This window comes from Lissotriton vulgaris, chromosome 1_1 (assembly GCF_964263255.1).
Source record: "Lissotriton vulgaris chromosome 1_1, aLisVul1.2, whole genome shotgun sequence".
NCBI classification, from domain to species: Eukaryota; Metazoa; Chordata; class Amphibia; order Caudata; family Salamandridae; genus Lissotriton; species Lissotriton vulgaris.
In genome coordinates this window covers 852924632-852947861 of record NC_141685.1, presented here as the reverse complement: position 1 = coordinate 852947861, position 23230 = coordinate 852924632, and the positions used below count along the sequence as shown (strand labels likewise).

At 43.8% G+C, this 23230-nt stretch overlaps 1 protein-coding gene across 1 annotated transcript in view; it reads right to left on the bottom strand.

The window, feature by feature from the left end:
* ABCA4 (ATP binding cassette subfamily A member 4) overlaps window positions 1-23230 on the bottom strand; it is a 1055123-nt gene that overhangs the window by 353950 nt on the left and 677943 nt on the right. The window contains exon 24 of the mRNA XM_086957892.1: window positions 819-1024. Coding sequence (XP_086814018.1) covers window positions 819-1024 — 206 coding nt within the window. The remainder of the gene's footprint in view (window positions 1-818; window positions 1025-23230) is intronic.

Here is a 23230-nt window from a genome sequence, read left to right as displayed (position 1 = left end):
TCATGGTGCTGAGTGCAGACCTTGTGGCCACCCCCTGCTGAACATGACCGAAGACCCCATTCACACCAGGGGTGGCTCTCTGCAGCAGTATGTTCAGGGTTGGGTAAAATTGCATGTAGTATATGATGGAAACCAGCAGCAATCCGCTAAAAACAGCAGAGTTTAAAGTTACGGGTTGCTTTGGCTGGTAGACCTTAACTTACATTTTAGAAAGCCTCAGAAATTCACTGAAAAAAACATAGAACATTGGAGTTATGGATACAAAACAAAGCATAAAAGTCACTGAAATCTGTGACCTACAGTTAGGGAAACGAACTATAGCTACCCCTATCATGCACTGCTTATGACCTTACATATGACATCAATCATGACATGTTAAAGGATACCACTGATGACATCACTTATGACATCTCAAATGACAGCACTGATGACATCATCTATGATAAGGCTGTTGACAATAGACTGTCAACCGCAAAGAAAAGAAAAGGTGGGGGCCTACGGTTGTATGCAGGAGAGGTTGACTGGCTGCAGAGGAATGGCCAGGCTTTCACGGTAAACCCCTGCTGCGCACATAGCTGCAGACGTCATTTCAGACTTCAACTGTGATGTCATCAATGACAACAGGGGTGTGAGTTATGATCAGTTTGCCTAGCCATAACTGAGAAATTTGAAGGGTTTTTAAGTTTGGTTTTGTAACCATAACTTCACTTTAACTGTATTTTTCAGTGAATTCAAACACACCCACCCACACATAGGCACGTGGGCATGCATCATATACATGCACTCACACACACACATACACACCACACACACATTACCTCTTCTAGTGGGGTGTCTGAAATCCCAAAGCTGCTTAGTCCCAGGTCTCCTAGGGTCTCCTCCAGCTCCCTGAAGAGGCTTGCATAGGCCCGGTGCTTGAAGTCTTTGCTGGGAAGAAGGTAGACAAGCTCCTGTCCGATACTTTCAATCAGCTTAGCATCAGGAACATGGTGGTAAACGAGTTCACTGATAGCATTCACGTCGCCTGAAAGCGTAAAGAAACAGGGAATGTAATGTTTTAGTTTTTATGTGAAAAGGGTGGAAGATCACAAACTACACATCTCCAGGAACTCCCACCCATGGGATAAACTAAAACATGCAGGCAACACTGAAGAGCAATAATTGGATGATCTCATGACCAGACTAAAATTCCCTTCCCCCTCATGTAGTCTCAAGAATAAAAAAAAACTTTGCTAGTCAAACCTTTACACCATTACAAAACAACTGCACATATATCGATTGGAGGTTATAGAAGTCAGGACTAAATATTAAAATAAAATTTCAATCATAGTTATATTGATTCAGCAGAAATAAATCTGTGGCAACCTCAAATCCAAAAGCTTTTCAGTGGTCTAGCAAGTGATTCTAACTCAGAATGGTGAGTAATAATTTAACCCAAAAGCTGTATTGAAACACCTTAGTGATAAGCTTGTGCTTGGACCAGATCTTTAGCATTTTTAGCTTTTATCATAAACCTAAAACACAAAGAGGGGGAGGGAGCACACTGTTTCGCATACCATCACACAACTTGCCCTGATGCATTGTGGTAAATGCAGTGAATGTTAATACTCACTTTAGTTGAAAGCCTTTAATATTCACCATTGTTGGTGCAGCCTGTGCTGTGTATCTCTAGACGTATTTTTCAGGACATTTGTCCTTCAGTGCAGAGTAGCAACTGAAATTTGGGGGATACTGGCAGTCCAACTCACAGTCTTCTCAGGTATCTTTGTACGACTCTCAGATCACAGGTGCATCCAAAAGCCTGTCAGCTAAACAACGCAAGAAGGAGCCAATCACATAAATGGGAAAGGAGAACACTGTCTGGCATAATAAATCAATCACTCAGATTTGTAGGGTGTGGATATTCACCCGTGAGGGCAACCAGGCACTAGGATCCTGCTGCGATCAGTCGAAAAGCCAGGTCGTGAGCCCTTTTCTGAATTTCATGAGAGAGGATGCTGTGCAGAGGTGGAGAGTAAAGGATTTTCCAGGGCTTGATGGTGAGGTAGGAGAAGGAACTTCCTCCGCAGTAGCTTTGGCAGATGCGGGGCGTGTGAGCAGGGGTGAAAGAGGCGAAGCGTAGGTGTTTGGATGGTTGGTTGTAGTTCAGGCGGTGGTTGATGTATTGTGGTCCTTGGTCGGGGAGGGCCTTGTAGGCATGTATCAGCAGCTTGAATTGGCATCTCTTCTGGACGTGGGGTTAATGGGGGTTCCTGAGGTGGGGTGATGTGGGTGTGTTTGGGAAGGTTGAGGATGAGTCTGGCAGCACAGATCTGTAAGTTCAGCTCTCTCCTCAGGAGTTGTTTGGTGACTTTTGAGTAGAGCGCGTTGCAGTAGTCGAGTCGGCTGGTGACTAGGGCTTGGGTGACGGTTTTCCTGGTGTCGACGAGAGTCCAGTTGAAAATCTTTCGGAGCATGTAAAGGGTGTGAATGCATGCGGAGGTGTTCGCATTGATTTGGTGTTTAATGGTGAGTTTGCTATCTAAGATGATGCCGAGGTTGGGGGCGTGGTCTGTGGGTGTGGGTCAAAGTTCGGGAGGCAACCAGGAGTCCTCCCACAGGGAGGTGTTATTTCCAAAGATCAGCACTTCGGTCTGATCAGGGTTGTGCATCAGCCAGTTGATCTTCATCCAGTCGGCAAGGCTCATCATGTAGTCGTGGAAGTTATTCCTGGTGGTAGAGGGGTCATCTGAGAGCAAGAGGAGGAGGATGGAATACCAGCACACAATTCACCCTGATGCACTGTGTTAATTGTAATGCATAATAACACTCAATTTAGTTGAAAGTCTTTACTATTCGTCACTGTTGGTGCAGCCAGAAGTGTGTATCTCTAGATGCATGTTTCATGATATCTGTCCTCCTTCAGTAGAGAGTAACAACTCAAATGTGGAAGTGCAGACAATGCACTAACTGGTACAAAAACACTCCTGCCTTACACAGTAGTCTTTGATTACCAATAAAATATTATGATTAAATGGCAGACTAATGTCCTACGGTATGCAAGTTACGAAGATGTTTTATGACCAGCCAAGTCATGGTACTCAAAGATGACTTGTAATATCATTTTACACATAAAAGATGTATTAAGTTCCTTATAATGCATAGTCACAATTATACTGCTTCATCAACCCTTTTTTTAAATCATTGGAGACTTTGCTCTACCTAAAGAAAAAAGATAATCTGAATAATAATAATAATAAATCTTTATTCGGATGCAAACACAGCCATAAAAGAAAAATCATGCTATCAAATACATTCATTACAAATCCATTAGTGATTAAAATAAATAAAAAGGAAGTCCTGGTTACATTTAATTAAAAACTAAATTAAGAGGGGGAAAGTCCAATCAATGATCAGTCAGGTCTTGATTGTCTTGACCTAAATGCGGCCCGCAAGAAGTTCATAACTGCAAGAAAGGTGTGTTCATTGGGCAAAAGTTGCAAATACATTAGCGCCACTTGGGCTCAAAGATTTTAAAAGGAGCAGAAGAAACTGCCTCCTGGGGTGGCTAAAATATTTTCATAAGAGTACAAAATATAGGGTATCCTGTGGAGACCTGGAGTCGCAACCACAGAGCCCTCTCTCATTTAAATGAATATAACCAGAGATGGGGAAGTTGATTGAACCTAAATCGGATCACCAGGAACCTGTCTCTTGCACTGGTAAGGGTTGAAAGATTGTTCACCATACCCTGCACTGATTTCAGCTAGGCGTGCCCCCTCACAGAGGCCTCAAGAGCTCAGTGTTTTCACAGTGAGCAACGGCATGCTTGGAGAACAGGTCCTTTACTATGTTGAGCTCTTGGGGCCTCACTCAGTTGCTTATAAAGTTAACTCTGAGTTCTTCATGTATGGAGAACAAGGAGGTGCTCTGGGGGACCTTCAAAATTCGTCTCCGAAACTTATTTTGGGCCAGCTGTAACTTGTGCACTGAGGTATAAACCCAAACTTTGCTACTGGATAAAACCTTAGAAATGCATTTGGACTGATATAACTTTAAAAGCACGCCTGGCAACCATGATCCCAATCTGTGTGCATAGTTGGCGATGGCCCCTATTGATTTATTCATATCGCCCAACTTTCCGTCCAGCAGTGGTTTCCAGTTTAGTTTTGCATCAAATAAAGTTCCCAGATATTTATTTTATTTTATTTTATTTTATTTTGAAAGTTTTATATAGCGCGAACAAGATCTTTGCAGATATCAGAGCGCTTTACATAGGAAGGGATACGAACATGAGAGTGAATAACAATTGGGGTGGGGAAGGTACATGGGGGAGCAAAATGCAAATGCTACTTACCAGTATGCATCTGTTCTTGGCATGTAGGGCTGCTGACATTCATATCTGTGCACAGATCGCCGCCCAGTGTTGGGTCCGGACGACCACACACCGCCGTCCCGGAAGAGTCCTCGAAGCACCACGAGATAGGCGGCTCCCCCCCGGACCACAGCGCGCATGGGCATCGCCTCCATCCCCAGACTGCTTTTAGCCATTGGCCGAGATGGAGTGAACTATGTGAGTGATGACCATGCTATGAGCATATATATGAATACTGCAGCTGCTACAGGCGCCGGGGAGGAGATAGGTAAAATCCGGGACCTTAGCTAGGGTGTGATTCCCCGCCTTAAAGGTTTTGGACCTAATCGACTGAGGGCAACCTTCAAAATGTAAGATTTTGTAAAGTTGACCGTCAGTTGACCATGAAAGAAACAAATCGATCAATTTAAACCTGTAGGCCCAATGCTGTGCGTGCCAAGAGCACCGCATTGTCAGCATATAATAAAAACTGGAAATACTTTCCTACCCACTCTGGGGCAGTCAGACAGTAGTGAAGAGAGGGTGACTTCTAGGTTATTAATATACATGGCGTATAAAAAAGGAGCTAATCTGCATCCTTGATGGACACCTCTGGTGCAGTTGAACTCTTCTGAGAGGGCCTCCCCGAGAGTATCTAATTGCTGCGGTGGTGTGGGCATAAAGATTCATTAGTAAGGTTACAATGGCAGGGTCTACACCTAAGGAGTTAAGTAGGTCCCACAGTTTCTTGCGGTTCACCCAATCGAAGGTGGACGTGAGGTCCATAAAAGCTAAAAACATAGTGTCAGGTTGAGCCACTGTGTATTTATTAACTAGTAAGTGAAGGTTGAGGCATTGCTCTGTGGTTGATTTGGCATAAGCCAAATTGCAACTCAGACATTATCCAGTTCATATCCTCCCATGTTGAGAATCTAGTCAATAAAACCCAGCCGAGGACCTTTACTACTGAGTCAATAAGGGTTATAGTGCGGTAGCATTGGAGATTATCCTTATCCCCCTTCTTAAAGCTAGGGATTATAGAAGCTGTTGACCAAGAAGGCAGCATCCCTTTCCTTGCTGTTGTGTTTAACACCAATGTCAAAACCGGGGCCCAAACATCGATATTATCCCAGTAGAGATCCCGGAGGATCCCATCGGGTCCTGGTGCCTTATTCCGGGATAATGTTTCAATGCCCATATAAACTTCCTCCAGGGAAAAAGTAACTATATTGTCATTCGTCTGAATTCCACCTTATTTGGAGTCTCTTCAGTTTGACCAACATTGTACACACCCTTAAAGTGATCAACCCACTGTTCAGGGGTGATATGATGGCATAACACTGGCCTTAATGGCTCCGAAAGCAAGGCCTATTTATGACCTGCCAAAAAAGTGTGCTTTCCCTCAGCTCACTGGCTTTGGTCAGCTTGTCCCATGCATGTTTCTGTAACAATTGCCTTCGTTTTTTCAAGGCCCTCTTATAAATGAGACAACAATTTGCCACCCACACTCTGTCACCGGGAGACATGTTTCAAGGCTTTCTTCAGGTGGCGGAAAGCCCTGGAACACTCGGTATCAAGCCATTTAGGGTAATCGGAATAGTGGGCCAATCACAGGGACTGATAAAAGGCGAGAAATGGTGTGAGCAATTGAGACAAAAGAGCATAACGTTTCTTCACCTGGCATTAGAGGGTCCTCGCAGGTTAACATCTCCTGCTGGCCAGCTTAATAAAGTGAGCGATTAAAGGCCTTGGTATCTATCTGCGACCGTCGTAGGCACTTTCCCAGATCAGCTAGTGATAATAATTCTGGGGGCATATGAGAGCACTCTAAGAAGGGGTCCACCCCCTCAAGGGCCAAAAACAGAGGGTTTTGGTCACTCATGAGGCTGTCTAGTGTGTTGGAAGTAAAAGAGGGCCATCCCAAGCAAGCTGGGACAAAAATAAAATCGATAATCGTGGCGCACCCCCTACCTTTTAAAAGTGGAGGGAGTTTGAGGCTTGGATGGATTAATCATCTTGTCTAAGATAAAAACCAAATTAAGAGTGTTTAAACAACTATTTAGTTCTGTACCTTCTGGGGTGTGTTCCATGAGCAAGCCCTCAAGGATTTTGCAGGTATGTTTTCTATTAGATGGATTTGAGGAATTCGGGCATAGATCACAATTAAAATCCCTTGCCAAGATAAGATTCTCTTGAGCAAGGCTCCCCCCCATTAAGGAGTCAATAGCACCACTTAAGGCTAAAAGGTTTGAGGACCCTCAAAGCCCCCTTTTTGAATTGTAAAAATTGATCAACACCAGGGGAAAAGATCTCCTGATAAGTAATGTGATGCCCTGTCACACAGGGGAGGCCCACTTCAAGCCCCTCACTGAACCACAGAACTCAATGGCAAAAAATATTATTAATTCCCCACTCGCTCTTCCAGCGCTAGAGCCCACAGTTGGGAAAAAAAGGTCTTGTACCCTTCCAGGAAAAAATTATTCTTTACTTCACACATCTCTTGTAAGCAAATAATATTGAAGGACTTACTAAACATGCTCCACCTCACGTTCAGGAACTTTGCGGACAGGCCTGCCATGTGCCATGAGACAAGTTTTAAGTCCTTCCTTGAACCATGTGTAGGCCCTATGCGGGAAGTTGTGGGTCCGGCTGGAGGGTTAAAAACTACAAGGGAATCTGGCCTGCAAGGGCAGAGCTCTGTACTTAGGGAAGGTGTAGGGTGGTAAGTCAGCATTGGTGCGTACAGGGCCACAAGATCTAATAAGCCCTGTGAAGGCAGCCCTAGTTCAGGGTCCTGAGATTTGGGTTTTATGTCATGCTTAGGGAGTCAACACCTTTCTCTCTGAATAAGATAAATTAGGGGTTTAGAGTGAGAAATAGATATAAACATATCAATTTGTAGCTTACAATTTCTTAAAAACATGAAATTGAGCAGTTTCCTTGAATAACTGTTTTTCCTATCGTACTGCAAACTAGAGTTTTGGCCACATGCATGCAGTGGAAAATTCACATGGTGCTTTTGCCTAATTTAATAAATCTCAATGCACCATTGCCAGAATGAATGAAGGTTCAGTTGGTCTAGCTGGGTATGCCCTGCAGTTCATTTAAAATGTAGGTTGTTGTCAACTTTTGTTTAATTCACTGAGTCATTATGAGTTACTATCATTAAGAAGGACGTCTCAAATGTGGCCCGCAGCAAAAAGGTGTCTCCTGAATGTTTGGGAGCCCACGGACTTGAATATCAAGGGCAAACTCTGGACAACACTTGGCCAGATGGTAGCTAAGCAGAATGCTGTCCGCCTGTGGGAAGCAACAAAACACCACCAACACTGACCGCCTGGAAGACCGATATGGACTGTGAGAAAACTGTATATGTAGCACGTGGCTATCCCCGAAAGTGAATAGCGCTCTGGACTAAATGGAATATTTATTGTGGTAATATATGTGAGCCCCCATTTTGTCGCCCCCCCCCCCCCCGACGCACCACTGACACCTTGATATGTATAGATACCTGCTATCCTCTTTCTTTCCCATTGAGATAATTTACGAAATAACTATTTGATTTGCGAATCTGTGACACAACTGTAATTAATGATTCACTGTATGCACTGACCAACCCACCTGAACTGTTTAATAAAAAGAATTTAAAAAAAAGGACGCCTATAGTTTAGAACAAGTATAACAGCAGGCAGACACATCTGTGCTCCCTTGTGCTGAACTTCAGCAGTGCAACCAATACACCAAAAAGGCTGCATCAGCTGATTACTCAGAATTTACAGGGTTAGCTAATCTTCCCTTTAATGGTTTAAGTGACTCATATTGGTCATAGAACTTAGAGGTGACTTAAAATATGTTTTAAAAGTATGTCAGAGGGTATTTTATTCCTTATTATACAAGGTCAGATCATTACCTTTCCATAAAAACTCTGGAATTCTTGATCTCTTGAGAGTATGGTTGCAAAATAACAAAGGAATTTCAGTGTGAAAGCACGCCAAATGCAGGTAGTAATTTGTTGCAAAACATTTTATATACAGTTTAGAACAAGTCACTGTAAAATATGCTGTTCTTCTAAAGTAATGCAGCATGCCTAGAGATTCTTTTTTGTGTATTATATTATACCCTTGCAAAAAATGAACATGCAGTATATTTCTTACTTCACCTAATGACTTAATTTTTTTAGGAAACAGTTGGGGAGAGCTAAAAACAAGTTGTTCTGGTTATTATTGATTGAACAGCAGTCATAATTCGACTCAGTGCCCTGCATTTCACATTGTGTGCTGGATTCAGCTGACATTCAACTGTAGAATTTCAGCTGTAGAAAGATATTGTAGTTGAGCTGCTATGTCATTTTCTTGAACATGCTGGACAGCTTTTTGATGAAGGGGGTTTTCATACTTTCACTGATCTGAATTCGAAGTTAAATTTTCCACAAAATAGATTTTTCAATTATTTACAAATAGAAGATTATGTCATTTGGGATATAGCTCATTAGATCCGTTTGACAAATACAGAAATATTAGCATTACTAAACTCTACTGAGGACACAATATTTATCTGGACATTTACAATGAATAGAAATAGAGGTGATATGTCAGTATTGGCCCACAAATGGAGTAGCAAATTAGAATTGTTAATTCAGCCATATGATATAGAGGAAGCCATAAACAAACTAAATCTCTAATTGTATCAGTCAACTTTAAGCTAAAGCAGTTTAAAACTCTATACACTGTGTCTTATACGCCATACAAAATAACAAAACGGTGTACTAGTAATAATGACGTCAACCTAACATGTCCAAGATGTGGGTTGCTGTCAGCTGATATTGTCCAGATGTTTGCTAGCTGCCCCCAATTGGGTGTTTTTGGCCTGATATCAATCAATACTTATCGGTGCATTTGCTTTTTATACTGTTAATATCATGTATGGTACTAAATTAGATATCAATAAATATCTGGCCTTGATTGTGTCTATTGCTGTTGGTGTTGCCGAATTATGTACAGCACAATATTTGATTAATAAGGTACCAACCATCCATTGATGTATGCTAAACACTAATGTGCCAGACATTCACATTGGAATCAGCCATTCTAAAGATAAGGGTATAAAGAAGGGGGCTATAGCAATTAACTGAGACTTGGTCAGTATTATTATAAAAGGTATTTACGGTTCGTATTATAATTCTATCTTTCCTGCTATGCTACTATTTATTTATAAAGTTTTATGTAGCCCAAACAAGATCCTGAAGGATATCAGAGCACTATACAAAAAGGATGGAAGGAGGGTAATACATACAATATTGACATTGAGAAGGAATAAAAGCAAGAATAATCACATAATTACAAGATGAATGGGTCAAAAAAGAGTAACACAATAAGCAGGTACATAGCAGACATGTCAAAGAAGAGTAATACAATAAGCAGGTACATAGCGGACTAAACAGGGGCACACTATGAAATGAAAAAGAGTAGCTTCCAATGATGGTCCAATGGTTGTAGGATCAATGACCTTGAGCAGGTGAACCTAGCCCAATTAAGGTAGGAATGTGTTCATTAAGATTCTTTGGACTTCCAGTTTGAAAGCAATCGTTGAGGAGATTCTGCATATTTCCGGTGGAAGAGAGTTCCATATCTTTAGGGCGGCACCTGAGAAGGCTCGCTGGCAAGTTTTCTTTTTCCTAAAGATTTGGGGTTTCAAGAGGATAATTCAAGTTTTTGCACTAGGTACCAGGGAGTTTTGAAGTGAAGGGCTTTGTGCGCCAGAACGGCAATCTTTAACTGGGTTTGAGCTTCGTAAGACAACCATTTAAGAGATGTTAGGACTGGGGATATGTGCACATTTAGTTTGGTACCTGTAACCAGTCTGGCTGCAGCGTTCAGTGATGCCCTTAGTGGAGCCATGGTGTATTTAGGAAGGCCACAGAGCGTAGCGCTGCATAGTCTAATCTCGGTAAGAAGAGTGATTAAACCACCTGCTTGAAATCAGTTTGTGGAAGGAATGGTTTGATATTTCTAAGTGTCCTCATCAAATGATTTGTTCCTCTACACACATTGCTGATATGATTATTCATGTTCAGGTGCTTGTCCATGGTAATTCAGAGAGATTAGGCTGAGTCTATGATGAGGGAGGTGCAATTGAAAGCCGTGAGGTGAGTCAACTAAAGGTCTAGCTTGGGGATGTGGTTCGGAGGAGAGATGAGAAGGAATTCAGTTTTGGAGGTGTTGAGCAGGAGATGGTTCTCAGTTAAACCAAGTTTGAGTAAACGATAGGTTAGAGTTGAGTGAGATGATGTTATCCGGAGAGGAGATTTTCAAATAGAGTTGCGTATCGTCCACATACATATGGAAGAAAATGTATGGAAGAAAATGTTTGTGGAGTTTAGTGAGTTAGCTAATGGTTCCAGGAAAAGGTTGAAGAGTAGTTGTTGTTGTTGTAGTACTTTATTCGATAGCAAAGTATCATAAAAGTAAATACATCATAAATTGAATTAAAAACTATTACATCATAAAAGGGATAAAAGTTGCTAAAAGTATTCAATATAAATTTTGTTTAAAAAATAGGTTTTTCTAAAAATTCCAGATTAGTAACAAAAGGAGAGGAACCCAAATGAGTACGTCACAGCAAAAGAAAAAAGGGTGCTAGGAGGTAAAGTGCTAATTCAAACAATTTAACAAGATTTGAATGACTACCCAGTACTCAATCGCACCAGCTTAGATCGTATTTGCCATGCACTTCCCAGAAATTTTGCAACCCCGGCAATTATCAACATCGAGGAAGTGTCCGTTGTCAAAATGCGAAGAGCCACTGAACACTGCCGTGTCCCCAATTCTCTGCATACTGGGCGTAGCCATCTTTTCCTTGCCCCCTTGTATGCTCTACAGGCAAACAGGAAGTGCCCAAGCGTTTCAGTAGGATTAGGGCACCCCGGACATGCCATTTGGTGATGTTTGAAATTTTTCCACCTGCTGGTAAAGATATTCAGGGGTAAGGTGCCATGCCGCATTTTGAGGAACAGAGATCTGTCTCTTGGTAAGGTGATAAAATCAAGGAATGGCTCCAGCTTCGGGATAGGCTTATGTAATAAAAATTGATCAGTTAAAGCACCCCACTTCGGGTTTGACGAGTCCCTTTCTTGAATCCTCACCCAATACAACTTTTTAACGATGTCTTTCGGCGGCGGCTGCTGAGATAGCCATTCTTCTTTAAGTCCCATGTTAAACACCAAGTCCCTTAAATTTTTCAGCCAGGGGATCACCCCAAAACCATTCAACTCAATAAGTTCGTCGAGGACTGCAGCATAGTGACTAAGGTCCGGCGTCCTTCTTAAGCGGACCCAATATAATAAAGGTCGGAGACCGACAATGTCTTTAATGGAGCGACGTCCCAAATCATAGAGTAGCGGTTTAATAGGGGTGGAGACCGGGAGGCCCACTAGCTCTCTCATAAATTTATGCTCAGCTGTAGCTAAATCAGTAATTCTTTCGAACCCCCAAAGTTCGGAGCCATAGGTTGCAGCAGAAAGCGCCTTGCCCTCATACACTGCTAGGACAGGGCTAATAGGTTTGCTGGATGTCAAACGGTGGTCTCTAGCAATTGCTCCTGACACCCTTTTAAAGTTAAGCAGCATCTTGGCAATATGAGCATCCCAGTTCATCTTACGATTTATTCTGACCCCAAGGTAATCAAATGCATTAACCTCCTCCAATAAGGTACCATCCAATGCAATATGAATTTTCTTCAATTTTTTATTTCTAGACAAAACCATCAATTTGGTTTTGGTGGTGTTGATTATGAGGCCACGATCTTTACAAAAGCCACTAAACCTGTCTAGAAGTTTCTGAAGACCAGAGGGGGTTTTAGACATGAGGAGAGTGTCATCAGCAAAGAGGAGGGTGGGTGTTTTTTCTCCAGCCAGGGTGGGGGCATCCGCTGGGTCCTCCCTCAAATGGTCTGCCACCCCATTTATAAAGAGGGAGAACAAAGTCGGAGCCATCACACACCCTTGGCGGACCCCCCTCTGCACAGGTATTTTCGCTGTCAGCTGACCTTCATTCCCCCATCTGATTCTCGCATATGTACCATCATGCAATCTTTTGATTAGTTCCAAGAGGTAACCTGGGATGCCCATTTCGTGCAGTACCTGCCACAATTTGACCCGGGGGACCAAGTCAAATGCGGTCTTGAGGTCAATGAAGGCCAGGTATAAAGACCCTTTACCAATAGAAACAGTCTTCCAATAGGTCGCTATGAATCTAAATACTTGGTCCATTGTACCTATTTTTTGTCTAAAACCCGCTTGTAAATGTGTTAAAATGTCCCCCTCTTCAAGCCAAATCCCCATTCTGGAGATAAGAACCCTGCCAACCACCTTTTGGATGACGTCAATTAGACTTATTGGTCTGTAGTTGGCAGGGTCCTCTTTCGCCCCCTTTTTATAAATTGCAACCACCTCCGCTCCCTTCCATGAATCTGGGACTGGGTAGCCTTTTAACAATAAATTCATCAAATGAAGAATAAGGTTGGCCCATAGGAGGGGGTCATGAAGAATAAGATCGCCTGGGAGCCCATCTGGGCCTGCGGCCTTCCCACGGGTTATGCTTTTAATAGCTGACTGGACTTCCGAAAGTATAAAATAGTCAGCAGGTTCAGGTAGGATAGGGACTGTCTCGGGGTCTTGGGGGATAATCAGGGATTGCTCTGACCTTACCTCGCTGCAATAGAGATTTGAAAAGTGCGTGAACCATTGATGTTCAGTTATGGTATTAGGGATGGAATCTGAGCCCCGTCTAGTTAGTTGGTTTATTAGGGCCCAAAAAGAAGTAGAATCTTTTAGGTAAGCCGCCTTTTTTAATTCCTGCCAATGGTCCTCCTCCCAAATCCGTTTGGCAGATTCTGTAGATTTTTTATATTCATGTCTGGCCAGCCTTACTGCTACAGGATCTTTTTTCTGTAAGGCTAAGGAAATCGCATTCCTTCGGACTCTACATTCTTTAGTGAACCATGGATTACCTTTTTTAGGTACACATTTTATCCCTCCCTTGGAACCTCTTATTTTAAAATGAGAACCTATATTTTCTATAAATTCATTATAGGATTTTCTAAGGTCTACACTGATTACAGGATCAAGCGCGGAGTTGAGCTGGGAAAATTCTACCACCATTGAAGCCACTTTAAGTCCTATGCCGGCTAATGTATCCTCTAGGCATGCTACTTTATTCCATTTGAGCTTCCGATTGCAGTTGGTAGGCATCACTGCTTTTGAAGTTAAGGGAATATTACTGGGGTTCCCGCTAGTTTCCCATCTAATATCTGCACAGAGGGGATTATGATCACTATCAGGCATCTGCTTGACCTTCATGTCAACAACATATCCCCATGAATTTACATCTAGGATAATGTAATCAATACGTGAGGGCCCATTCAATCTGTTAAAAGTCATTGCCCCGCTAGGGTCCGAAATGGTTCTCCCATTGAGTGCCCGTAGATTGAACTCCATAGTCAGAGCATTGATTTGCAGTGCCCTCACCGTCCACCTCTTGATGGGAGTTAGATTTAGAGGGGGTACAGAATATCTAATATCTTCCTCCTGGGACCCTAAAAGATCTTCAACACATAGGGGTTCATATGTACAGTTTAGGTCCCCTCCCAAAATGATGTTAGAATATGGGGGGATACCTGCCAAGGCCATTTCCAAACAGGAGATTGTAACCGAGTTTTGGTGAGGTGGGCCTCCTCTTGCATATACATTAAAAAGGTCAATTCTGCTACCATTCAATGGCCCTTTAAAGGATAAATGGAGGATGTCTTCTGAGTTAGCATTGTGGATTTTAATATTCAAGTTCAATGATACTTTAACCCAGATATGGAGTCCCCCCGAGGGTCGTCCCATACCTTGGGTTACTGCCGGTATGTAAAAGGTGGAATAACCAGGGATATACAGGGGTTCCAAACTCCAGGTCTCCTGGAACATGCAGATCTCATATTTATTAATAAATTCATGCCAATCAGGGATGGCCAGTTTCTTTTTGAGACCTGCAATGTTCCAGGACAGAATATGGATTATTCCAAGGTTGCCCTCTCCTACCCCACCTGCCCCTCTCATGATCTGATTTGGAGGGTCCAAGCTGGAAAGAATCGGGGGAGCGCTCAGTGCATTTGAGATATTTACCAATGGGTTCCCCTCAAAAACAGAATCTTGAAGTGAACTAGAATTAATACCAATTAGTCAGTCTATTCTATTAAGACCTGAGTCGTCGTCTGCCCCTTCAGTAGACCATGAGGGCAAGCGTCTGATCTGGATGTTAGAGTGGCTAGGGGGAGAGGACCGGAACTCCAAATTCACCAGATTATCCGCCATGCTATGGTTATTAAATTGGATTTCAATGCAATCACTACTAGAACTAAATAAGGACAATCTCTTGACACTTATCAGGTCTTCTCTAATGATGGATCTGCAGCCCCTGACGTGTCTAAGCCAGTGTATGGTTTTATTATGTAAGGAATCCCTGGGTTCATGACCATGTTTATTGTTTAATTTTGGGACCCCTGTCATATAAACTATCTTATTATCAGATCTTGTAGGGTTATGCCCAGGTGTAAAAAATTGGCTCCCCGTGGTCGGGCTATCTCTTTTCGTCCTCCTATTACTGGATGATGGGGCAGTCGAAGGACCAGACTTACTTTTGAGATCTAACCCTTGAGGTCTTATAGTATCAGCATATGATTTTGGATAGGACTTAGTGCTTAGAGGTGTGTTCTTTAAGCGCTTACAAGAAGCCGGGGAGCTAGAGGCGGTGTGCAATAATTGTTGTGGTGGATTTGAAATTGGTAAAGGAGTGGCTAAAAGCAAGGTTTTATTGGGGAAGGCTGCATTTCCTGTATGGTGTAATGTTGTCAGAATTTTCTTAATATCCACCATATCATGTTCTAGTTTCTCTAATTTAGAGAGGATAGCTTTAATTGAACCAGAACAATTCAGGCAACCCTCCGATCTTGGAACACAAATGTCTAGTACATTATCAATGTCACCCCGTTTTGACATCTGAGCAATTACATCTGCTGCATCACCTGTTTCCCCCTCCAACACAGCATATTTATTACTACATGGGATTGTAATATCCCTAGGGTTTGGCTGTAAAGACCCGTTGTCGGCGATATAACTTTTAGCCATTAGAGGATCATCATCTATAGAGCCTGGTAGACCCACTGTAGCCAGCACAGAGGTGTTCTCAGGGCGGGTGTGTACTAAACAGATAGGTAAGGATTGAGGAGTAGTAATTTTCCTTTTAAAAATATCCGGGATCACTTTCCCTCTACCTATACCTGGCTCTTCTAGATTGAGTGTAGTAATCACCTCCAATTGTGGTGTATTATCAGCTAAGATTTCCTCAAAATCACCGACAAGATTTTCAATACGTGTCAGGGTGGAATCTGCACTCTTGACATTAAGCTTTTTTGTCTTTTTCCCCTTCTTTGTTTTCGGCTGCTGAACACCCCCCTCCATGGATTTGCGTTTGCCCATTGCACTGGTGTTTGGCCGGTGTACTTATCAATGACACACAGCTACAACTAAGTTCCCCCAGCTAAAACTCCAGTGTACCTTGTGGACAGGGTTTGATGTCCGAGCTGTGTAAAGGGGATTTTGTCGTGGATGTAATGGGATGGGCCCAGCCCAGCTTCCTCCTGCTGCTGACGGCTGTAGACGGCCCGCCCTCTGCCCGGGCTCAGCCCGGCGCTGCCCGCGCGCGTCCCGCGAGGCGGGAGGCGCTTGATGAACTTAAGGCGCCTCCAGGCGCGTTAGTGGCGTCTGAGGACTGCGCCGGCCCCCAGTGCTGCTGGGCAGTGTAGTCCTAGTGTGACTACTGCCGTTCCCGTCACGGCGTCCGTGGATGCTGATGGTGCAGGATAGTACTGCTGGTCCTGGCGCTGGTGCCGTTTCCCTCACGGCAAGCAGCGCTCTGCAAGTTGGTCCCAGGAGCGCTCGGCGCTTGATGAACTTAAGGCGCCTCCAGGCGCGTTAGTGGCGTCTGAGGACTGCGCCGGCCCCCAGTGCTGCTGGGCAGTGTAGTCCTAGTGTGACTACTGCCGTTCCCGTCACGGCGTCCGTGGATGCTGATGGTGCAGGATAGTACTGCTGGTCCTGGCGCTGGTGCCGTTTCCCTCACGGCAAGCAGCGCTCTGCAAGTTGGTCCCAGGAGCGCTCGGCGCTTGATGAACTTAAGGCGCCTCCAGGCGCGTTAGTGGCGTCTGAGGACTGCGCCGGCCCCCAGTGCTGCTGGGCAGTGTAGTCCTAGTGTGACTACTGCCGTTCCCGTCACGGCGTCCGTGGATGCTGATGGTGCAGGATAGTACTGCTGGTCCTGGCGCTGGTGCCGTTTCCCTCACGGCAAGCAGCGCTCTGCAAGAGTATAGGAGATAGGGAGGACCCTTGGGGTACACCCAAGAGAACTGGGGAGGGTTGGGAGAGAGAGAGTGGTTTGCCTTAACTCTTTGTGATCGGTGGTAGAGGAAGGACGAGAACCATTGTAATACCCGACCAGAGAAACCCATCCTGTTCTTCAGAATGGATAGGAGGTTGTTGTGATTGACCGTGTCGAATGCTAAGGAAAGGTCAAGGAGGATTCGGAGGCAGGATTTGTTTTGGTCCAGCATTTTTAAAATTGTCATCCATAACATGAGTGAGAGCCGATTTAGTACTGTGCCCCTTCCGAAAGCCAGATTGATGCTGGTCCCGGAGTTGGAAATTCGTAATGTTAGCACAAAGTTGGGATTGTATGCATTTTTCTAGGAGTTTGGCCATGGTGGGGATGTTGGAGATAGGGAGGAAGTTATTGAGGTCAGCTCTAGCTGCGTTAGTTTTTTTTTGTATCGGTGATACCTGAGCTGCTTTTAGACAATCTGGGATCGTGCCTTGTAACAGTAAAGTGTTTACATCCTTGTCCAGGTGGAGATGAGGACTTCCTTGATTTCTTCGAAGATGGCCGGGGGAAGGGGGTCGCTGAAATGGTTAGAAGGGTTGATATTCTGAAGAATCTTGTTGATGTCTTTTTCAGTGAAAGGGGTAATGGTGCCCCATGATGCATTGTTCTTGGTGTTCAGGCTGATAGGTTTACGGTTTTCTAAGAGGTCAAGGGGGGGTGCGGACCCGGAGGATTGCAGAAGTGCCTTCTTGGAGGCGAGTTCAATTAGATGAGTCTTGATTTTTCAGAAGAAAGCAGCCAGTTTGTCACATGAGGGTGGGTTGCCTCCGGAAGCCGATTTGTTTGGAGCTACCACTGGTTGCCATTTAACCAATTCGAAAAGTTTCTCGGGCGGTTTACAGCTTGATCAAGTTGGTGTCTGTAGTAGTCTGCCTTAGCGCTTTCGATTTGTTTGTTGTAGAAGCTCCTAACATCTCTGAGGAGTTTTAGTTGGTTCGAGGAGGGTTTGGATCTCCAGGAACGTTCATCTGCCCTAAGGTTGCAGCATTTCATGTTTAAATTGTCGTTGTACCATGGTTTGGATATTTTTGCCGAGGCATTTTTTGTTGGAGTGGTGCAATGTCATCCATGATGTTGGAGATGGTCGAGTTGTAAGAGTCGGTGAGTAACTGAACCTGAACCAGGTCAGCTTGGGAGGAGAGGGCAGATTTACAGTGGGTTGCTAGTTCAGCTGAATTTATTGATCTGAGGTCCCTTTTCCAGATCTTCGATTTCTTTGGTTGAGCCTTCCTCCCAGACACCTCTTAATATAAAAGAGGATGCAGTGGTGGTCGGACCAATTGCAAGGGGTAATGGTGTCCACAGTGATGGTCTGTCCTTTCGAGATGATGAGGTATGGAATTTCTCCTCTATTATGAGTTGGTTGGTCACAGTGCTGAATCAATTCTTGGTCATTTAAGAATGATTTAGGGCAAGTTACAGAGTGGTCATTGGGGTTAGACTAGTGAAGTGTGAAGTCATCCAGGAAGATTTGGGACACTGATGAGTCGAAATTGCCAGAGATGATTTCCATTAGTTGCTCGATGAAGGGGCGATTCCTGCGTGTGATAAAAAGTGTGGAGTTTACACACTGGCCGGTTATTACTTGAGATAATGAGACAAAGGAGTTCGTAGGAGGAAGGTGTAGAGAACTCCAAGATCGAGATTGAGAGTTTGTTCCTATGAATACGGGCTGGGCCACCAACCAGCTTCCGAGCTCTGTCTAGCCTACTAATGCTGTGTGTAGGAGGTTCTAGAAGGTCTAGGATAGGAGTGGAGGTGGGATGTAGCCATGTTTCAGTGAGGATGATCATGTCAAAATCATTGTGTTGGATGAGGTCGAAGATATTGGACGCGTGTTTACTGGCTGACCTGCAATTGAGTAGCACACATTTAAGTCATATCGGATTAAGGGGAGAAGGATTGTGGATGAAGTTCACACTTGTGAGGTTGTCTTTATTGATGACTCTAAGATTGTGCGGGGGTTCTCTATTTGGGCTAGAGTAGATGGTTTGTATTTGTCCCGGAGGGATCGTGTTGGTGTTGGGCCTAGGAGAGTAAGAGTTGTGAAGTCATAGAGATCATTGGACGCTGGGTAGGTCTTAGATCTTCTGGGGTGGGAGGAGGCATTAGAAAGGGGTATGGTTTTCGAGAAGGAAGGGGTGAAATGCTGGCCTATGCGATCTCTAACCCTGGGGGAGGCTCTGGGCAAATTCGCGGAGGTGAGGACGGAGCTCATCAAGGGGAAAAGATCATTTGAAAGGGCTTTCAAGACATGTAGTTCAGTAGTGAGGAGGTGCAACTGGAGAGATATTTCATCCAGGCGTGCCACCAATTCTGAGTGTTGGGAGAAGGGTAAAGGGTGTTTCGGGAAAACAGGCGGAGTAGGGGGGCCTCGCTGTAGGTCCGTGGGGTCCAAGATGTTGATGTGTAGTTCCTGGGAAGGGAATTGATCATTCAGGACTAGCGGAGTTCCATGGTATTTGGATATCGAAGTTGGTACATTACCGAGGGTGGTATGAACATTGAGCTGGGGGTCAGGTACGGTCCAAACCGAGTGAATGGGTTTGACCGATCATGGTCCTTGGAGGGCATTGGCCTGCACTCCAGCTTGATAGGAGGCATGGAGAAGGGGTTGAGGGATCGATCCTTGAAGGCAATGACAGTAGGTCGCAAGGAGATCTCTCCACTCGAGGAACAGATAGAGTCGGACTAGTGACTGTGCACCTAGTGAACCCGAAAAATCTCTTGTCTTCTGAGTCGGGGGTCTAGGGGTTTGGAACCCGTCTACAGGGGACAGAGCTGCTCTGTGATCATCTAAATGCAAATAATGATTTAGATAGAGTGAGTGCCTCCCTGAAGTTGTAGGATGAGGACTGACAGTGTCCCGAGTAATGGTAGGGTGAGTGTAGGTGTCATTGGATTTCGCTGAAGCTGAATTTTTGAGTAACGGGAAGATAATGGCTATCTTCATTAGGTTGACATTGCAAGTTTGGATTAGGAAGATACCATTGTTATAGAGGGTGATGGTGGCATTGGTGTTGAGTGTGGCTGAAGGCGCTGTTATGAATTTGAGACCATGAGGTGTTTTTCTGTTAGCTGATATTCGGAGCATAGAGTAAAAGACTTTCCGCTAACATGCTCTTTTCCTGGTGTAGAAAATAGGGTCATTAACTCTAATTTCATTGTTTACACAAAAGTAGACGTCAGACATTAACGTTTCAGGCCTAGCCCTGAGTATGTGATGCTTGTGGTTTTTGGCGGCGTTTTTCGATAGGTTGGGTGGGTAGTTGATAATCAATGCGTTGGATCCTGAGGAATCAAGACTTAGCTCCATTTTGAATAGCATGTCATGGAGAGGAAGGGACACCTGATGAGGTTGAGGTAGGTGAGAGCCGGTTTTGCCTTCACAAAATGGAGGTTAGATTAGCCAATGGGGACCTATAGTGTAGGCAGAGTCAGCTTGAGCTGTATGAGGGCTGTAGAGGGCACCAGCACTCTGCATGCTAGACTAATAAGAAACTGGTAGAGTAGGGAAAATACCCTAGCTTGGTTTAAAGGAGAAGTGGTTGCCCCGATATCAATATCACAGTATTAACAGACTGCGATATTGCTTATTGAAATGAGGTAAGGTCTGAAACACGGGCGCCATTTTATGGACGGTCATTGATATCATGAAGATCTCTGTGGTGAAGACGACAGCCTTACAATGAAGTGCTCCTTCATGTCAATAGGTTTTGCATCAGCAATAATCAGAGACAATCAAGAAGCTGATTTGAGACTCAACATATCATTCAATAAGGATGCCAGGATCTGAACTGGGTGCCATCTTAGGGTCAGGCTCTGCAGACATGAGCGTCGTCGTGTAGGAGTGATCTGTTCTGCAAAAATACACTTCTAAAAAATATTAGGCACTGCATCAGAAGTGTTTGTGCGGGTTACAGGATTTCAGCGTGCAGCCCTGTAGGGAAAGGTGAAACGCTCCCAGTAGTTCTCGAGTGGACGGCATCTTAGGGTCAGGCCACTTAAAAACGAATAAAAGCCTGAACTATGTTATGTTATTGGCTTCTTGTATAGCACATGAATCACCCAGGGGCATCTCGGCGCTTTAACCTGGGGGAGGACATGTAGCGGGTCAGGAGAGTAATTTCTCGGAAGCACTGTACATAACTATAGAACATAAGGCAAGGTTGCAGCAGAAATACAGTACCTTAGTGAAGGAAAGTGAGGTCAATTAGCCTTTCAGTAGTGGGTACTCGGAATGATACTCCTTTCATTGGTGCTTTAACTATCTATTTAATTGTACGATGATAAATGGAAAATATGTTATGGTACACTATCATAATTATCATTCTGATAATCGAGTTGATGTAATTATTTTAAGACCGATCAAATAATGAAAAATACAATTTTAAAAAGAAATTTTCTTATTACAGATGACTATTGATGTTGCATCACAACTACAGTCTAACAAGAACATGCAAGGGTTTTACACAGGGATTGTAGGTTCAATGTATAATTACTCCAGTTTCTTATTACAGGTCAGTAGTGATGTAACGACTATACTGTAGTAAGGACATTTGACACTTGGAAGGTTTTCATATACTAACAATGAATTAGCTTTCAAACTGAGATACACATCTTCTTTAGAGTATCACACACTGGGGTCCCATGACATAGGTATGTGGAACAAAAAATAAACAACTGTGCCTGCTTAATGACTGCATGTAACAGTAGGAAAAAAGGAAAAACAAAACAAAATCAAAGCAAGGCTAGGCTACCACAGAGTGCGGCTTGGGAGTCAACTATCCAATGTAAGAATAAGCACGACATAACAACTAGACCTAGACAAAAACCCACATTAAAAAGGAAACAAGGTGCAGTATAAAAAAATCTAAATACCAGTGAGAGAAAATGTACTCATGTGACTCAAAGATTCCTCTCTTGTAGTATCTGCCAACGGATGCCAAGACAATGCTGACATTGCTATGATAATTTTAAAGACTTTCATGGGCATATTTACAAGCCCCTATCCCCACCACAATGTCACTTTTCACGGCTTTGGCTTATCTGCAAAGTGGCTTAATGTTGTCTTGTAAATAAAGAAGTGTAATAGGTGTTGCGGTGGGCATTCCACCTTAACCCCCATTGATTTTGACACTTACCCATATTTATAAGGGTTCCATAAATATGGGGCAGCGCCAAAATTAAGACCAGGGAAAACCTGGTCTTACCCTGGCACAGTGAGGAGAAATGTTTAATTTCTCCTTGTTTTTTCCATGTGTACTGTGATGTGCAGCACACATGGAAACAGCAAAACGCCATTGATTGTTCATGTGCAGGAAGGTGTCCAACCTGCACATAAACAATCTTTCAAACAAATGACATTTTGCAACTTCTATGTGTGCTGCATTAAGCGGCACACTTAGAAGAAACAAAACTCCATTTAAAGATTGTATATGTGCAGGAAGGGACAATTCCTCTCAACGCAGGCACCCTTGCACTATGGTGCAAGGGTGCCTGCCTTGGCGCTAGGCAGCTAAATATAGCGCCAGTGCAGGGGGAAACGCAGGGCTGCACCATATTGTTGTAAATATGGTGCAGCCCTGTGTTTCAGAAGTGGAGTAGCATGGCATTAAGCCAAAAAGACTAACACCGCGCTCCGCCACTTCTATTGTAAATATGCCTCTTAGTGACATGTTTAACCAAGTGTGATGAATAACAGCAGACAATCAAGTCACAACTGGAAGAAATTATGGTGACCTTACTTTTCCCCTACGGTTTCCCATGTGCACTTCGAAATGGCTCAGAGATGTGCAACTTTAACACCATCGACGCTTATGGTTTCCCCCCCCTGTGCTGAAAATCTGAAAATCCTACTAATCATGACGAGCTCAGCTCGGCATCAGTGTACGAGAGGTGTACCTCATGACAAGCTGAGCTCGTCATGAGCATCTAAGGTGTTAAAGAAAGGCCAAAAAGACACTCTGCCGGTACCCCAGAAAGGGTCAGCTTGAAGGCCAAAGAATACCATTAGGTACACTTTGCTGGAGCAGTTCGAAGTATTTTCTTGGCCATTAACATTTTTTCAACGACCATGGTCAATCCTTATGGCCTCATTATGAGAGTCTGGATTTTCGGTTGGTATCCCACCCATGATTGTCAATAAATACTAGTGGTATAAGTAGTACTTGGGGTGGGAAAAGTCTGTTGGAATATGAGTGGGATCCTGGGAGTCCCCTCAGAATGAGAGATTACAAGGGAAATCGTGAATGTCGCATCCCATTCCCAGTATTATCTCAGTTTCCCACTGAGTTTCATCTCAATATTTCAGGTACTTACACCGTGGTTGTTGTGTTCCTGTCGACAATTCCCGAGAGTGGTGGAAACAGCAGTACAGAACCTCTGGAAATTCTGGTGACATCCTAATGGGGTCCTAGTC